This window comes from Pelodiscus sinensis, chromosome 2 (assembly GCF_052426305.1).
Source record: "Pelodiscus sinensis isolate ZL-2025 chromosome 2, ASM5242630v1, whole genome shotgun sequence".
NCBI classification, from domain to species: Eukaryota; Metazoa; Chordata; order Testudines; family Trionychidae; genus Pelodiscus; species Pelodiscus sinensis.
The window spans coordinates 147,364,050-147,382,670 of record NC_143053.1 but is presented as its reverse complement, the minus strand read 5'-3'; the positions used below and the strand labels follow the sequence as shown (position 1 = coordinate 147,382,670).

The following is an 18,621-nucleotide window of genomic DNA, read 5'->3' as shown; positions in this document are numbered from 1 at the left end:
CTTTATCTTGGAATTTTCTTCAAAAAATTTTTTTTATTAAAATGAAGTTACTGTATTTTCTTCATTTTTCTAATACAGGTGCACCAGAATGTAATTTTGTATTGTTTTCACATTCCGCTTTAAGAGCTTTGATGTATATTTCTTAAATTATAGTTTCCATTTAATAATGTTTAGAAATGTATATAAGCATTTAATATTTACTTTTAAATGAAAATATATTGATTTTAATATATCTTTCTTTTCTTTCTAAAGAATAAACAGGTCTACTGACAAATTAGTAAACCAATAGCTTTTACTAAGTCATTGTTCACCAACCAGTAGATTGCAATTGAGTGATCAATCCTAGGACGTCTCCTAGTCAATTGTGATCTGCACTTGGCAGGCTCCCAGCCTGCCCCAGCCACTTATTGCCAGCACCCCCATTCCACCTCCTGCATCCCAAGCCCCAGAACCTGAGCCTGCGCCCTGCACCCCAGTCCCTCTTCCAAGCCCCAGCCCAGTAAAAGTGAGGGTGAAAGAACAATGGAGAGAGGAGGAATTGAGTGAGTGAGCTGGGGTTTTGGGGGAAAGGTGGTGCCTCAGAGAAGGAGCAGGGAGGGCAGATCTTGGGTTGTCCTTAAATTCCAAAGTGATCTTGAGCATAAAAAGGTTGGGGGAACATTATACTAAGCAATAAATTCAATGTGCACAATGGCAAGATGAATCTCAGACATCTTTGTTGCCTTTCTATGTCTTGACAGGGAGCCAAGCCATGTTTGTATACCAGCACATACAGCAATCCACATGGACAGTTTGACAGTGAAAACACAGACAACATAATAGTGATAAAGTTAAACACTTTCTAGGGAAATAGCAGCAGCAAGATGTGTATGCAAAATAAACACTGTGGTCATAGAGTTGCCAGGTGTCTGGTATTGGCCCGGACAGTCCGGTATTTGTGACCTCGGTCTAGTAAAAAACCCCAGCCTAACTGTGGACAATAGGGTCCTGTGAGCAAATCAAATCTCTACTTGTTCTTCATACATTTAAAAAGCAAAGGCTCTGGAAGTACAATAAGCACTTCTATGACGCTGGTATGTGACTGGGAAATTGGAAAGATCATTGATCTCTGACAATTTTCCAGTAGCCACAATACATTGAAAATAAAATAAAAGCCACAATAACTCAAAATCAGAACTGTCTCTGGAAACATTCTCCTGCTCATGTCACACTGAATTGAGGCCTAAATCCTACAGTACAACAACAGACATGGATAATGGACGGAGAAACCAGTGACAGGCCCCTCAAACACATGAGGTTGGGCTAAAATCATGGTTCTGGGTTCTTTTGCCTTTTTTGGAACCGCCAGGGATCGCATTTGCCAGCTTCCCCCCATGAGCACAGAGGCTAGAAACTCCAGAAGATGAAGCTGAGACGCTCCCTTAGAACCTAGCAGGGACTTCAGCCGCCAGGTCTGAGGAACACGCCGGGTCCGACGTGACTGGCGATTAACTGGGCAGCGCTGGTCACTGCCACACGCATCACCCGGACGCGTGTCGACTGGAGGGGGCCTGGGCCCCTCCCCGAGGAGAGCAGCGCAGCCCCCTGCCCTGGGCTGCAGGGAGCAGAGCCCGGCGAGGAGCCCGCACTGGCCACAAGCCGGCTGGGCGGGCCCGGTATCTGCTCCTGCCTCACGCGCTCTGGCCGCTGCCTGCGGCCACAGACAAACCCACTTGCGGGACCTCGGGCTCCCCCGGTTGAGCTCCCTCGCCTCCTATTGGCTGGGAGAAACTCCCTCGCCTCCTATTGGCTGGGAGAGACGTCTTCTCTTCTCTTCCTATTGGCTGGGAGGGAGTCTTGCCGTCAGTTCTTCTCCCCGACCTTTTCTCTCGCGGGCTCGGCTGTTAGGGGGCGGAAGTGACGTTTCGAGCCGGGGTCCCGGATGTAGTGGCGCATTCCCTGAGGTGCTGCCGCGGTTGCTTTCTTCGGGAACGTTCCGGTGCCGGCCGGTGAGGGAGGGGGAGGGGCGGGTGAAGGTTCCGGGGCGGCCCGGTCTCTGCGCGCGCTGGTGGGAACGCGAGGCGGGTGGGGGTGGGAGGAATCCGACGGGGGGGGGGGGGGCGGAGAGAGGACGGGGCGCTGCGGCCTGGTGCCCGTCTCGTTGCTCACCGGGGCGCTTGTCTCTTCGCAGCAGCCACGTTCCTCGCCGCCGCTTCCGCCTCACCGCTGCCCTGAGGCGCCGAGTCCTTCGCGCGCCCTCTCCCGCACCTGGTGACTATGGCTTTTGTACCGGGTGTAGCCCCGGGCCTGGAAAGGCGCCTCCTCTCCCCCCCCCCCCCCATGTTGTTCTCCGCGCTCATAACAGCTGCCCGCTCAGCATCTCCTGAGGCCCGAGATCTCTGCCCCCATCCAAATGCTCTGAAACGATACCTTGATCCCAGCCATGGCTGGGTGGTGAAAAGCATCTTCGTCTTTGCTAGCGAGCCAGTCAGCTCGCTTCCCCTTGCTACAGGGCAAGGAGGTGTCTGCTGGGAGACTAGTTAGTGTGGGTTTCCGCGAAAGGATAATAATGCTTGTTTCTGGCTAACCATCACACACTAAAAATATTTCAAATCTAATCATTCAGTGTACTGGTGCATTGACACTGTTAATGTTTCTTCGTTGAGAAGATCAGATTGGTTAAGATTCGTTAATAAAGGCTAAACTTGATAACGCTGAGTAATAGTGGTGTTTGCAAATCGTTGCCTCAGTTCTAATATAGAAGAATGTGTAAAAGGGTTGGAATAGAAAAGAAAATAGAGAGCATTATAACTTTCCACTTGTAATTTGTTTTTCTTCCTTGGGTTTGAAAGCTGTCAGCAGTTGACAGTTATGCAGATGATCATCTTAGTGTAACACATGCCTGATGGTTTTATTCATGTCAGTAAAACAGAATAAAATACAGATAAATTGACAAACCTTTACATGAAAACAGATTGTGAGATAGACAGATATCTATATCTGTCTATCTCACAATCTCTATGGTGCCTGTTTTTCTATGAGAGAGAATGAACCAAAATACATTTTCAGCTAGTATAGAAATAGATAACATACTTTTTCTAGTGGGCAAACTAAGAATTTTTTATATTGGAATTAACACATGAATGATAGGTACCCACTAGATCATCAGTTTAAACCGGTTTTTATTAGTTTGGCCACATTCAAAGCTGCACCACTTTTAACAAAATAGGTTTAACTATCACATTTAAGTAAAAAACTGGTGCATCTTCTGCATTTAGAAAAGTCTTATATAACAGAAGTAAGTGTGATGACAGCAGTCAGGCATTTTAAAGAAAATGAACTGCTGTTCTTTGTCTCAGTTTGTAAAAGATCATAAACCACAAAGCTATATAAATGAGTAGAAGAAGTCTAAGATAGATTCAGTGAACAAATAACATAACATTGCTTTTAGTAGCTTATTGGATTTTAATTTAATCTATTCATCTATGTCTTTGTAGTAAATGCTTGCATAATGAAGACCACTGTAGAAAATATTTTTAGTTTGTGTTAGAGATTCTATTCAGATGTTTTCTTGAGTTAGATATCTAGTAATAGATATCTAGTAATAGTTTTAAGCTGAAAAAATGTGCAAATAAGATATGAATTCATTGTTTTTTAAAGTGCTTTGGTCCACTTTTACAAGATGAGTACCACCAATGATGACGAAGTTAAACCTAAACAAGAACCTGAGAAAAAGATATTTTATTGTGAGGTGAGTGGATTTCTTGATGGCTTTTTAAATTGTAGTTTATATAGCATAGATTTGTGTGATCTAGTGATTACATCGAATTTAATTTAACTCCTTAGTTTAAGTGTGTCATGCAGTGCAATATAAAGATCTTCACTTGCTAGCCAATAGGGGTCAAAGTGCATGAAACAGGTAACTTCATTAATGTGGATGATGCTGGTAGCATGCAAGAGAGCCAAAAAGTAAACACAAAATTAGACATGACAGAAGTTGCAATTAAATGTTGGTCTCCTCCCCTCGCGGTGTTGAAAAAATCGAGAGTGTTGAGAGCTTCTAGTTAGGCTCCATATTTACTGTATGAACTTAATACCCTGGTTCTGCTATCTACAAGGAATGTGAATGGTTAACTGGTAAGCCTCACCCTTAATGGGTGAAGTTTACTGGTTTGGGTTAACCATTGGGGGCTGGAGCAGCTTCCCACGTGCTGCGGACAGGGAGTTGCTCCAGCCCTGCGGGGTCTGCCACAGGTGGAGTGCTCCAGCCAGCTGAAGAAGCCCCTCTCCGTGGTGGAGGTGGCTGCTTTAGCCCATCTGTCCACCTCTGTAACCAGTTAAACATTACTTTTAACTGGTTAACCAATTAAACGGGATTTTTCATCCCTACTGCCCACCATGAATTTATTTCTTCAGGTACTGAATTAAAGTAACCTGTGATCAGTGTTAGCACGGTTCATTTCCTCCACATTAGGAAATAGATCTAAGATGGCTTCTCCCCTTTCTGGATTAAGTCATCCATTTAATAATATAGGGTCCTTTTTGATACTTGTACCCAAGTTACTTCAGGAGAAATTGTAGATAATTTGTTCTGTCTCTTTCAAGGGTAAGTATGACTCAGATTCAAAAAGTCCACAGTTGACTTGACTGCAAGATTTCCTCAGCAATGTTTCTGTGAACTCTTGAATATTAGAGAGTCCACGAAGTCATCTTGTGTTCTCCAAACTTTTCGATTTAATCAGATAAGAAGCCAGCACAGAAAGGCTCAAAGGTTTCAGCCTCAAGTTACCCAGAATAGAGTCCTGGTTGTGTATTATTTGTGTAGTATTAGTGTCCATATTGACTACAGAATCCTGTGCTGTCTTTTAAACCTTTCAAAGTGTCAAGCTAAATCCAATAAATTGATTTTCCTAATTTTTGTGAAGTATTTACATGTTTTCTACCCCTCTAATGTAGGGATGCAAGCGACTAGTCACTACCTCTATCGGAAAGAGGAAAGGGTGTTGGGGGGGGGGGACTGGTTTAAACTGGTTTTCCCCCCTCCCCTCCAGCTCTGTTGGGGGTCAGTGGCGGCATTCCACCTTTGACATGTACAAGAGTCAGGACTCCCCTCTAGCCTCGGATTCCACATGGCGTTTCAATCTTTGAAATGTACAAGAGTCCCTGCTGGGGCTCTTATACAGTTCAAAGGCAGAACACCATGTGGCACTTCCGCCTTGGAAATGTAGCAAGAGCTGGTCAGCTCCTGCTACATTTCAAAGCGGAAGCATCCTTATCGACTAATGAGTAGTTGATGGAAATTCCATTGACTATTCAATTAATTAATTTAAATTTTAATATCCCTGCTCTGATGGAGTTTCTTGAGTGAGAAATCACCTCTGATAAAATATCTGCATTGGGAGAGAGAGATCTAGCATATGATACGCATCCGGCTGTGGGAGTTTTAGAAGCAATAAACACTAGTCTCAACTGTCCCCTTTTTCTGTTTGTTTGATCTGGTGTTATGAGAGGAGTTCTGCTATCTCTGAAGAGAGCAGGAAATACTGATAGATTTGAGGTCTTCCTTCAGTCATGGTTTTTGTGCTGACTTTATATTGGTGATATTCTGAGATTTTGTATCACTATAGTGGTATCACAGCCCTTCTTGTTTATAGCTTCTTCTCTATGCTCTTTGTGTCATGTGATCATAGATTCATCAGACTAGAAGGGACCTCGAGAGGTCATCTAGTCCAGTTCCCTGATGATCTATTTCAACACTGACCACCCACCAATACTCCATAGAACAGTGTGAAAACTACCGAATTAAAAAGATGCTGTCAAAAATTAGGAGGTGAAAGGAGAGCAAATCCAAAAATGATTTAATTGGCAGAATTAAAAAAAAATAGATACGTTTACACAGTTCTGGTACTATTTTTTAGTATCTTCACTTTCCAGATGTCCAAGTAGACTTAATGTGATTAGGTTATGTACTGCTTGTTATCTTGCTTTAAATTTCTCACACAAGCCTTCTTCAAATACATTCTTCACCAGTTTCTTAAATAATAAAATCTAATGAAAAGAACTTAATACATAACTGTAGACCTACTTGCTGTGCTTGCAAAACCCTATTTTTGTGTTAAAGTTGACCGTAGCGTAACCGAATGTAATTAATTTCTTTAGATCTGTAAAGTTCCATGTATGAGTTCTATAAGCCTTCAATCACACTTCCGTGGAGCAAAACATAAAAAGGTAATGTAATATTTTTTTAACGTCTTAAGAATATCATGCTTCTAAACTTTCTGTAAACTTCTTATAAGTAATTTTTAAAAGGTTTTGAATCTTTAATTATCTGCAATTCAATTGCTTTGTTTCACCATTTTATGTGAAAATGAAATCCCTCAAAAATTCTCCAATGCTGGTATTTTGAGCCTTTTTCAAATATTGTTAACATTGTTAAATACACACAATACACCTCCGTTTTTTGAAACTCAGGTATTCTTGCAATTTAACTTTTAAGTGAAGTTAAAGTATATGTATTTTGAATTGTGTGCTGCAACTGCAAAGTCTGCTTTCTCTTTAATTTAAAAGGAAAATCTGGATTAACTCCCTGGCTACATCTACATTGGCAAGATTTTGCACAAATACTTTTAACGCAAGAGTTTTTGCGTTAAATTATTTGCACAAGAGAGCGTCCACACTGTCATGTGCTTTTGCGCAAAAGCATCTGTGTCAGTGTAGATGCTCTCTTGCGCAAGAAAGCTCCAATGGCCATTTTAGCCATCGGGCTTTCTTGCGCAAGAAAATCATGTTGCCGGTCTACACTGGCCTCTTGTGCAAGAACAGTTGCGCAAGAGGGCTTATTCCTGAGCGGGAGCGTCATAGTTCTTGCGCAAGAAGCACCGATTTCACACATTAGAACGTCAGTGTTCTTGTTCAAGAACTCCCCGTCAGTGTAGACAGGCAGCATGTTTTTACGCAAGTCAGGCGCTTTTGCTCAAAATCATGCCAATGTAGACACAGCCCTCTGGTTTCATACAACTGGCCAAGTTTGGGGAAAACTTAAGTGTGATTAGAAATAACTAACTTTAGTTACAAAGGACCATTATTTTCAATTTTTACATAAGAGTTTAAATATAATGAACTTAAGTGAAACCAATAATAGGAATGTTGCTGTTGTAATTTGATACCAGTAGGAAGTTACCTACTAGAAAGTATTGTAAATCAGAAAGAGAGGTTTCAAAATGATTAGGCAAATTCTACAGTTCTTGTATGCAGTCTTTTTCAGCTAATGTAAGGTTAGCAATCTTTATACTAATAGAACTTCAATGGCTGGTACTTTCTTCTGCTGTTTCTACCTAGTGTCTTCAGACTGCATTCTTACCTCGTAACAAGAACTGACTCAATGAGGGATGCAATCTTTGATACTTTTAATGACCTTTTCTCCTACCTTTATTATGAGAAGTCAAACATAATATTTTGTAACTCACCTGGTCTCTAGCTGTCTCAGAAGTGTGAGGCTTCAAATTGTTCTTAATTTTGGGTTTTCATCATAGAACAGGCCAAAAAACCTTTAATTTAGAAAAGATTCTCATATCCAGTTGGGAGACTGTCTTTTCTCAAAGAATGGACTTTATGTATTACAGCTTCACAAATTGAATGTCCAACTTAAATGTTGTCCTTCACCTCCTTTCCTGGGTTTTAATTTTATTGAGTCAGTTGCTCATTAGTAATGACAAAAATGTTGAAAGTGAAATAAATTGAGATTGCTGTACAGAAAATCTCTTAAATTTGCTGATACAGTATTACTACCACTAAAAAAAATCACTATGAAAGAATAACGCTGAGGGAAAAGATTAAAATACTGAAATAATAAGACTTTCAACTTCCCAGCAGTTAGTGATCTGTTACAAATGTCTCATTACTTGAGTATTACTTAAAATGTGATTTTAAAATTGAGCAGTAATGAAATCTGGATGGAGAGGTTAAGATGTTACCTAGACATTATAGGGACCCCAGTTTATTCCACTGTGGACTCAGGTCAGGACCCTGGTAATTTAGGAACTCGATCATTTCCCGTCCTAGGCTTGGTTCTTATCCGTCCTGGGTTCAGTGTGAAACCTGGTTAGTTTAAATATTCATCCTTAGCTGTCCTGGGCTCAAGGGATTGATCTTCTGCTTAACCTTTTCCTAGTGAAACAGCTTTACATGGTAATATCCTTAACCTATATTGATCAACAGAATACACACACTATGCATACAGTGCTCACCACTCTCAATAAACAGAACAATTTTTTCTTGTTTGGTGACTGGATCAGATTGTCTGGGGCTCCAGCTTTTGTCTGGTAAGGGTGACAGAAGATGATGGTTTTGACTGCTCTGATATTAGGCTGAGCTCTAGAATTAGGTTCTAGAGAACTTCCTTTTGGATCCCAGTTTATCTAGTTAAAATTTGGGTCCTATCTAGTATACTTTAACCAATCATTTTAAACTAAAGTACTACAAAACAATCCCAGCCCATTATGAAATAACCCTTTAACTAATCCTAGCCTATAACCCCCTATATACAATAGTTGGTTTCAATGTTGTGAAACCAGTTTACACAGCAGAGAGAGACAATTAAAAACTAGACAGGATCATATGGATAAACCATAGGAAAAAAGAGAATTATGGATTTCACAGTTGTAGCTGTTGAGTAGTTTCTTGCCTGACCAAATGTTATCAAACAAAGTTTTCTTTAAACGTCTTGAAATCGGTTTATTTTTCTGGTGATGGTGTGTACTATAAAGACAGGAGCATCTTCTTAGCGGCCAGAAATTCAATCCCTAATACAGTAGACTTCCGATAATCTGGCACCCTTGGGACCGAGGGGGTGCCGGATTATTGGATATGCTGGAGTATTGGGAGGTCCTCCGGCAGGGTGCTGTGACAGATCTTCCGGGACCCGCACTGCGCGGTGGGGGGTCGGCAGGGAACGGCGCGGGGAGGGGCAAACCCTCCTCAGTGTTGCGGGGAGGCGGTGGAAGCCTTGCGCAGCTGGCTTGCATGCGGAGAAACTTGTAAGAGGCGGCAGCAGAGAGGGGGCGAGAGGCAAGCAGCTGTTTAAGGCGGGCGGGCAGGGGTGGAGGGATTGGCGGGGACCACTGTATGCCGAACAATTGGAGTTTTACTGTACTTTTTAGGCCACTGCTTGTGTGACTATGCTCATGTTTACCTTCAAGCATGTGGTAAAGTTAAACAAATGTCCCTTCACAGGGTTGGGGCTTTAGTGTTCTATTCTAAATACAAGGCTGTTTGACCTACCTTCTTGTATATGTATTGTAATGGATGGTGGAAAGTGGTATTAGTTGCTCTTTTACATCTTAGTGTACTCCTGTCTCTGCACAACTGTTATTTTCAAGTAGCACAAAAGGAAGTTCATTTCAAAACTCCAGTGTAGACGAGAGTATTCAGCTACTAATGGGTCTGTCTGGGTTATCAAAATGAAGAAAAAACATGCCCATTCTTTCTTTGCTTGAACTCTCCTCTTGTCGGTGGTTTGTTTGTGGAATATGGAAGAGCCAGTTTCAGTTTGCTTGAAATGTGAGAGCCACTCGCTGCCTATTTGACACTATACTTCATTTCATTCTAATCGAACTAATTGTCTAGTTGCATAACTTCTGCTCCCAACCACACTCCTGTCATTTACTCTTCTGGTTTACTCTTTTGGCCCCACTTTAGTTGTCACTAATCCTTAATGCTTTACTTATGAACCATCTTTTTCCCTCATACCCTGCTTGTTTCTAATGTGATAACTCTTTTCTTTCATAAAATCATTAATCATGAAATCAGTACTTTGCTTGCTTTCTAATAACACCCAGCTTTTCCCTGGCTTACCTCCAAAATATGTATTCCTTTGAAAAGCCTTTTCTCTTTTCCCTAGGCAGACCTGTGATGGGCAACAAGAGCAGATTTTGGCTGCTGTGGGAGAGATCACAGTTTTCTTTTTACCCTCCTCCAGTTTGGGGGATAGTGAGCTAACTTGTGGCAGTTGATACTCTGTGTTGACTTACAATATCACAGAAACATAAAACAGAAAGAGATCTCAAGAGGTCATCTAGTTCAGTCCCTTGAACTCATAGCAGGGCTAAATATAATCTAGACTACCCCTGACAAGTGTCTGAAGATTTTTAGGAGCAGGTTAGACAGTGATGGAGATTTTGCAGCAGGAAATGTATTTCACTGCTTAACTTCATTGACAGGAACTTATTCCTTATGTCCATCCCAGATCTCCCGTGCTGAAACTTAAGCCCATTGCCTCTTGTCCTGGTTTCAGATGTTGATGAGAACAATTTACCTGCCTCTTGTAACACTCTTGTGTACTTGAAAACTGTTATCCTGTATCCTACTCTGTCTTCTCTTCTCCAGACTAAGCAAACCCTATTCTTTCAATCTTCCCTCCTAGGTTATGTTTTCTAGATCTTTATGCATTTGTGTAGCAATTTTCTAGACTTTTTACAATTTATCCACATCTTTCCTGAAATATGGTGCCCAGAACTGGACGTAGTACTTCTTGTGTCTTGCTTACAACACTCTTGCTAATACTTCCAGAAACGATGTTAGCTTTTTTCCCCCAACAGTTATAAACTGTGTGCTCATATTCACTGTAATCCCCCAATCACTTTCCACAGTACTACTACTTAGGCAGTAATTTCCCAGTTTTGTATGTGTGCAATTGATTGTACTTTCTTAGTGGAATACTTCGCATTTGTCCTTATTGCATTTCATCCTATGTACTTCAGACCATTTCTTTGTCCAGATGATTTTGAATTTTAATATTATCCTCCAAAGCACTTGCATCCCCTTCCAGGTTGGTATCCCTTGTAAACTTTATGGCTGTGTCTACACTGGGCCACTTATTCCGGAAAATCAGCCGCTTTTCCGGAATAAGCTGCAAGCTGTCTACACTGGTCCTTGAATTTCCGGAAAAGCAACGACGCTGTACTGTACAAAATCAGCCGCTATTCCGGAAAAACTATTCTGCTCCCACTCGGGCATAAGTCCTTATTCCGGAATACTGTTCCGGAAAAGGGCCAGTGTAGACAGCCCAGTAGTCTTTTCCGGAAAAAAGCCCCGATCGCGAAAATGGCTTTTCCGGAAAAGCAGCCTGCCAATGTAGACTCCCCTTTTCTGGAAAAACTGAATAGTATTCCATTTTAAGCATTTCCGGAAATTCATGCCAGTGTAGACACAGCCAATAAGTGTGCTTTCTATGCCAGTATCTAAATTATTGATGAAAGATATTGAACAGAATTGGACCCATCACTGATTCCTGCAGGACCCTGCTTTTAGTTTGACTGTAGACCTCGGGTAACTAATCTCTGGAAATGGTTTTCAACCAGTTACACAGCCACCTTATAATAGCTTCATCTAAGTTGTATTTCCCAAGTTTGTTTATGAGAAGGTCATGAAAGGCAGTGTCAAAAGTATGGATGTTAATGGCTAACCGGTGGGGGCTGGAGCAGCCCCTTGCTTGCAGTGGGCAAGAGGTTGCTCCAGCCCTTTGGGGTGTACTGCAAGTGGGGGAAGTTCCAGCCTAGCTGGGGCAACACTCATCCACGGCAGGCCCAGGACATGCCGCAGGCAGGGGCACTCCAGTTGAGCCAGAGCAGTCCCTGTCTACAGCTGTGGGAGAAGAGGCACTCCCACCCTGCCATTTAATTGGTTAACAGGTTAAACTTAACATGTATCAGGTTAACTAATTAAACAGGATTTTACATCCCTAGTCAAAAAGCCTTACTAAAGTCAAGATATACCAATCTGCCACTTTCCTTCCATACACAAGGCTTGTTACCCTGTCAAAGTTATAGGTTGTTTTTACACATTTTTTTTCTTGACAAATGCATGCTGGCTGTTACTTTTCACCCTTTTATATTCTAAATATCTGGAAATTGATTGCTGAATTATTTGCTCCATTATCTTTCTGGGTTCTGAAGTGAAGCTGCCTGATGTGAAACTTCTCAGGTAGTTCTTACTTTCCTCTTTAAAGTTTAGCACTTTATTTGCCTGTTTTCCAGTCCTTTGGAATCTATCTAATCTTCCATGACTTTCTTGAGGATAATTGCTAATGGCTCAGATGTCCCTTCAGTCAGCTACTTGTGTATTCTAAAATGCATTTCATCAGATCCTGATGATTTAGACATCTAACTTGTCTAAGAAATGTTTAACTTGTTCTTTTCTTATTTTACCTTATCCTATCTCATATTATCTGGCATTCATTTTGTAAGAGATCTAACTGCTACAAAACTTTTTGGTGAAAATTAAAAAAAAAAGTCAGCACTTCTGCCATTACTATATGTTCTGTTACTGTCTCTCCCCCCCCCCCCTTAAGTAAAGGGCCTATCCTATCCTTGGATTTCCTCTTGCTTCTAGTGTGTATATAGAATATTTTCTACTAATTTGTAGAATATTTTCTCCCCCTTTATGTGTTTAGCTAGTTTAATCTCACTTTGTGCTTTGGCCTTTCTATTTTTGTTCTTACATTTTTGTGTTTAGCTCAAATTACAAAGGATGAATATAGTTTCCACTTTTTGTAGGGCTCTTTGTCGAATTTCAGATTATGGAAGATCTCCAGGTTACGCCAGGGTGGTCTCTTGCCCTCTGGATTTTTGTCTTTCCAGTGCAATGGTATAGTTTTCTCTTGTACCTTTAATAAGGACTCTTAGATAAACTGTCAACTTTCTTCTGGTATAAGTTATTCAGAAAGGAGGCTTGGATTTAAAGTGCTTTCTCTCTTAAATATAATGCTGTAAGCATTCTTTAGCAACCAAAAGGAATCTAGCTGTTTTCTTCCAAGTATTTGTCATAACCTGCGTGATTGCTAGTTATTTTTTCTTTAAATCTTCCCATCCAAGGATAGAATTTATAAGGAAATGTCTGATATCATATTGTATATGCTTAGTTCTAGTGCTTGTAATTGGTGTTTCCTAAATAGATAACATTGCTTAAAATGCCTGGCCATGCCTCAGTTCTTCCCCTGAGCTGGTAATCAGTTATAATAATTTTTATTTCTCTCTTTTGTGAATGAAATATATATATTTTTAATATTCTGTCAAAATGGAACTGGAAAGTGCTTCAGTTCAGTTACTGGCTTTGGCTTCTGAGAATCAGTATTACAAGGCTGGACAGGGTTCTGTTAGCAAAACCCTTATTCAGCACTCAACAGGCAGACTGATTGTCTAGATCAAGGCTACTCAACTTTGGAAGCCCTGGGGATCACAATGATACTCACAGCACATGCCAAGGGCCGCAAACTTAAGTGTGTGTGTGTGTGTGTGTAAGTAATATATATAATATGCATGCAAATAGCTTCTTTCACACTGATGGGCATGAATACAAACACAATGCTCCTGCGCTTCTGGCACCTCCTCCCTGGGGGCTAGAAATGCCGAAACTTGTACCCATCTGTTCCAGGCAGCCCATCTACTTGCATCTTTCAGTGCTCATCCCACCTGAGAGACGCCTTGCCGTTGTGGAACGTGTTCCCAGTGGAGGCCTTGTTCAAGGGATCCCACCCATGGGCCGTGTGTTGAGCCCTACGTAAACCCAAACTGCACCAGGGGCTGCAAACAAATGGGCTGTGGGCCACGTGGCCCACAGGCTGCGTGTTGAGTAGCCCTAGTCTAGATCATGACACGCAAAATTCACAAAGGAAAACTGAAGAGTTACAATTCCTGAGGTGACGTCCACATCATGTACCACCAGTTGTTGGTTCTAGATGCCAGAAGAAGAATACTATGTCTCCACTCCATTTGCTTTGGATTTGCATAACAGAATATGGAAGAATCTATTAAGGGATAAGAATTAAAATAGCAATAAAAAACCCAAACAAACCTGTAGGCAAGAAAAAAATGCTCCCAATCTAGATTTATACTAATGCTTCTAATAATCCATTAACTGTATGTTTCATTGTAGCTTTTATAAATGTTATGCCCTATTAGTACTTACTATTTCATTGTATCAGCCATTCTTGATGGAGAGGACACCATATTAATGTCACCACATTTTCTTGCCTAATTGTCGAGGCAAAAGTCAATCTTCAAGTGAGCAACACAGTGCCAGGTATTTGGGGCAGTTGCCTGATAGTAGCTAGGTTCTGGATTAAAGTAAGTAAATATTCCATTATATCATAAGATGTCCTGTCAGCCATAGTCTGTTTCCATTCTAGTGCCTGAATTTGCATATTGGTATTTTCTTGAAAGTTCTCGTCTTAGCATCAAAACTTACTGCTAAAACATCCTGAATAGTGGAAGAAACATAGAGGGTAGTAAACTTTGGAGCCAGTTTGGAATGTGATGTATATTTCAAATGTGGAAAACAGAGAACCTCTTTTGGACTTAGGCCTAGTCTACACCAACAAATTACATTGATGCAATTACGTCAGTCAGGGGTGTGCAGAGTTCATAGCCTGGAATGATGATGTAAGCCAGTCTAATTCTTGGCATAGGCAGCATTAGGTCAATGGAAGAGTTTTTTCCATGGTCCAAGAGAGGCAGATTATTTAGACTAACAGGACAACTTCTTCAGTTGGTAGAAGTAGCTGCTACACAGAAGTGTCACAGTTACTGCAGTTCTGCTGCTGTAGAGTTTCAAGTGCAGATAGACCTTGAGTGGTGAATACTCATGACAAAAAGTGAGAAGGTGCAAGAAAATTCATAACTGATCCTGCTTAGGCAAGCTGATCAGTCTTCTCAGTTTTTCCTTCTGGAAATAATCCTTGTCAAACTCAGCAGTTTATTCTGCAATTAACATTTCTAGCTTCATCTCTTAGTGAAAATTCCAGACAGATTTATTTTCTGGATTGTGTAGTTAGCTGAAGAATGCATTTTAACTATGGTGAATACCAAGTGATGCACTGAAACTTAGCCAGTCCTCTCCAGACATAGGAAGTTCTTCCACCACTAACCCAATACCAAAAGTAATGGAGTTCTGAAGAAAACCTTTGAGAACTCTGATGAAACATTTGTGTGTCCTCTTTTTATAGGTGATTTGCATCTTAATATCTAACATAACTGCAAAATTATTCTTTAAGTATAAAGGTCTCTGTAGTCTAAGGAGCTCATATAAAGTATGAACTAAGGATTTTTTCCTGTGTGGCTTGGTCCTAGACCAGTTGTCCCAGACTTTTTGGCCCATGAACCATCTGGATAAATGTAAACCTTTCCATGGACCATCAGTTGCTGATGGAAACTCACCGTTAATTATGCTCAAGCCATTTTGCTAGTGCTGCAGCTAGGGATAATGGTTTAGTTTAATTATTAACAGATTAAGCATTTTAACTTTCTCATGTTAATTTCTCAAAGTTAATTTTAAAGCAAGTAACATTTATTTTCAACACCAAGTTTCAATGTTTTCTTTATTTATAGTAGGGGTGGGGAACCTTTTTTGGGACAGGGGCCACTGACCCACAGAAAAATCAGTTGGGGATCACACAAGTGAGAGCGCAAAAAAAAAAAACCTACCTCCCAAAACCCCCAACACCCGCTGATGTGGCCCCCAAATGAGACACCTCACTCCTCTGGTGCTCCAGCCTCACGGGGCAAAGGGAAGGGATAGGGAGGTCTGAAGTTCAAGGCTTACCATAGACCAGATTTACTTTTCTGGGGTTCCAGAGTTAGTGGATTTTATGGCTCCCTTTAGGCTCTTGGATAGAAACAAAAATGAGGGGGTTCAGTATGTGGGACGGCTTTTTGCAAGTGGGATAGGGATGGATGTGCAGGATCTGGGAGGGAGGTAAAGTGTAGAAAGGGGAGAGGTTGTGAGGTCTGGGTGGGTGGAAGGGTGCAGAAGCAGACTGAGAGTAAGGTGTCTGGCCATGGGGAGAGAGCAGGAGCATGCTGGGATTAGGCCGGGGGGGAGGATGAAGGACCCGGGGGGAGGGGAGAGAGGATGTTGGAGCAAGCTGGGTGTGTGTGGTCTTGGTGGAGGCAGAGGAGGAGGGGATTGGAGTGTGGAGGTCTGACCATGAGGGGGGACACTTACCTGGCTTTGTGCTCCCCTTGCAGTAGGGAAAGCCTCAGGTGTCACTGCACTGCTGTTCCCCCAGCAGGATGGGGAGGGGAAGAGAGAGTTCAGTACCCCCTTCCCCATGCTGCGTGGAGCCTGGATAGCCAAGAGGCTGGAGCACCAGCTCCACTTCCTGCTCGGAGGGTGGGTGAGGGGAGGGAGGTGAAGAAAGCTCCGCTTTAGAAAATGAGATGGGAAGAAGATATGCAAATTTTGATACTTTAGTGTAGTCTAGATGAGCCCTCAGAGTGGCTGTGGTTTGCGATTCCCAGCCAATGGGAGCTGCGTAAGTGGCAGCCAGCAACTCCCTGTGTTTTGTTAATTTTCTCCTTAATTAGTCAAATGGGTCATTCTGACTCTACCCCCTCTTGGAAATTCAACTGAAAATAAGGTTTTCATAACTCATTACTTCTACAAACTGACGTTTCAGATTTGTATCTCAAAGGTTTCCTTCCCTTGATATGTCAGTACTTCTGAAATAAAGGAAGCTCTTCTCCACTCAAGTTGGAAGGAGAGCATTTGTCCCCTACCTGAAATAACGTGTTTTAACAATATATATAATAAAGATTCACAAGCCTTTAAGGATTCTATAACCCCACTGACTGATGGAGTGTTTTAAGAAAGAGTGCTGTCACATAGTAGCTAGAGAGTCTCTTTAAGAGTGAGTGCCTTCCCTTTTTAAAGGGAAATGCTTTCCCACCCTTTTTAGAGCTGTGTAAATCATCTGTGCTTTGCTATAGTTTTCAGAGGGTACAATTGGTGGATGTTTCCAGACTTCAGAGGGTGCTAGTAAAGGTAGTCTCTCACAATCAGGTGTTTACCCTGTCCCAGTTCCTGAACTAAGTCTCATTACTTTTATTGTTCGTATAAAGGGTGTTGAAAATAGATTTTTATACTTTTATTACATATTAATTTGTCCTTTTTTGAGTCTCTTCATGCCAGTTTGGAAATCCCATCCTGTTTGTGATGTAATGTGAGTCATGAATTACCCCACCTCTCATCATAAAACCTTGGTTAGTTCCAGATCTAGTTTTAGAATAAATTCAGATTCTCCCCTCTATAGAACTATTTCACTGTTGTTTGAGAAGTTTACAACTTGGCACATTCAGCTAAGCATACATGTTTATAAGTGAGCGAAGTTCTAAGGATTTTAATTTTGTTTTCTGGCTCTATTTGCTCTTTGGAGCCTCTCTGATCTACTATCTGGACTGGCATATTCTGGAACTTGGAAAAAATAGATTAGTTGGTAAATTGCACATTTTAGAAGCAGAGATGCAGTTGAATATAAGCTCCAGCAAAGTGTTCAACAAAGCTTTTGATAATCATGTTTTGAAGTTACTGTTCATCTCCTGTTTAATGCAGTCAGTTATTGGATTATTGATACAAAATAAAGTTTCTAGTATCTTGATATGTACATATGTTTAAACACAGAAATTTCCAAGTTGTAAAAAACTGAAAAGCTTAGCTTTTCGTGTTAATTGAAAATGATAAATAAATTAGGAAATACTTAATTTCACGTGTTTATTTTGTATCGCATCAGTGACCTCGAACTCTGCCTAATTATCCGTCTCTACATTATTTCTTGTAACATTTTAAGTCATTCTTTCAGTTTACTTCTTTAAAAAAAATTAAAAGTCCACTACAGAAACCTGCAAACTCCTTTGGGATTCTAGGCTTTCTAAGGTGATAAAGTAACAGTATCTAGCTTCAGTAATTTTAGAGATGAGGTTCATCAGGCATATGGTAGTCTAAACATTGTATGTGTGATTGGGATGGCCAGAAGCCGAGGGTCGTTGTACAAGTTTTCCAAAATGAATAAATTCACAATTGTCAGACAGATACACCCATTGGTTTTATTTCTGTTGTGTGGATTAATGAAAAAGCAGTGACTAAATAGGTAAATATATAAACATGGATTTAATGTAGCATGACACTTTCAAAAAGGAGACTTTGATTTTAGCCACCTGTATGCATGACTATATTTAAGTCTTATGTTTTCAAGAATAACTGAATCATGAACTTGGCCATTATACTAACCTGGATTAAAAATATACTGTAATGTGTATGTTTTTACTAATACTTTACTTTGTAACCAGCCTACAAAAGAGTGGGGTACTTGATGGAAGTGTCTGACCACTAAAAGAGAGAGGTCAGACCTTTGAGGGAGCCTTGTTCAGATAGAAAGGGGAGGCAATGATGGTTTTCACCTGCCATGTGTATTTGCTTGTAAGATGTAGTGCATCATGTTTGAAGAAGAATCAGTTTTCTTTTATTGCCCGCCCACTTCTCTGGGGATGGAGTGGAGTCTGCCATTTCTTCACCTGCTCTCGGGATAGTCTGTGTTAGGTGGGGCACTGTATGAGAGAAACGGTGTTCCCCTGCTCTAGCACCCCTCTGTGGAGCATAGATGAAGAGGCTGATTTCACTCCATCCCTGGAGGTGGTTTCCTTCGCCCCCCCCCCCCCCCCCCCCCCCCCCCCGGGTACATGTTACAAATTGCACATTTCATGCTCTCTTTATATATCCATGAATCTGTGGGATTGTGAAATTCCTTTCTTCCCTGTCCCCCAGTGGGCTCATAGATTGGGAATCCAAAGGCAAATGTCTCCCCTCTTCCTAAAG

At 41.3% G+C, this 18,621-nt stretch overlaps 1 protein-coding gene across 8 annotated transcripts in view; it reads left to right on the top strand.

The window, feature by feature from the left end:
- The first annotated feature begins 1,834 nt into the window (after positions 1-1,834).
- LOC102446317 (uncharacterized) overlaps positions 1,835-18,621 on the top strand; it is a 50,902-nt gene continuing 34,115 nt past the window's right edge. For 2 of the 8 annotated variants that reach the window (XM_006113060.5, XM_006113058.5), the window contains exons 1-3: positions 1,861-1,988; positions 3,640-3,730; positions 6,139-6,207. In XM_006113060.5, coding sequence (XP_006113122.1) covers positions 3,662-3,730; positions 6,139-6,207 — 138 coding nt within the window. In that variant the 5' untranslated portion in view covers positions 1,861-1,988; positions 3,640-3,661. Of the gene's footprint in view, positions 1,989-2,081; positions 2,251-3,639; positions 3,731-6,138; positions 6,208-18,621 lie in introns of those variants that run through there. The other 6 variants (XM_075921542.2, XM_075921543.2, XM_075921544.2 and 3 more) reach the window with 6 other exon arrangements.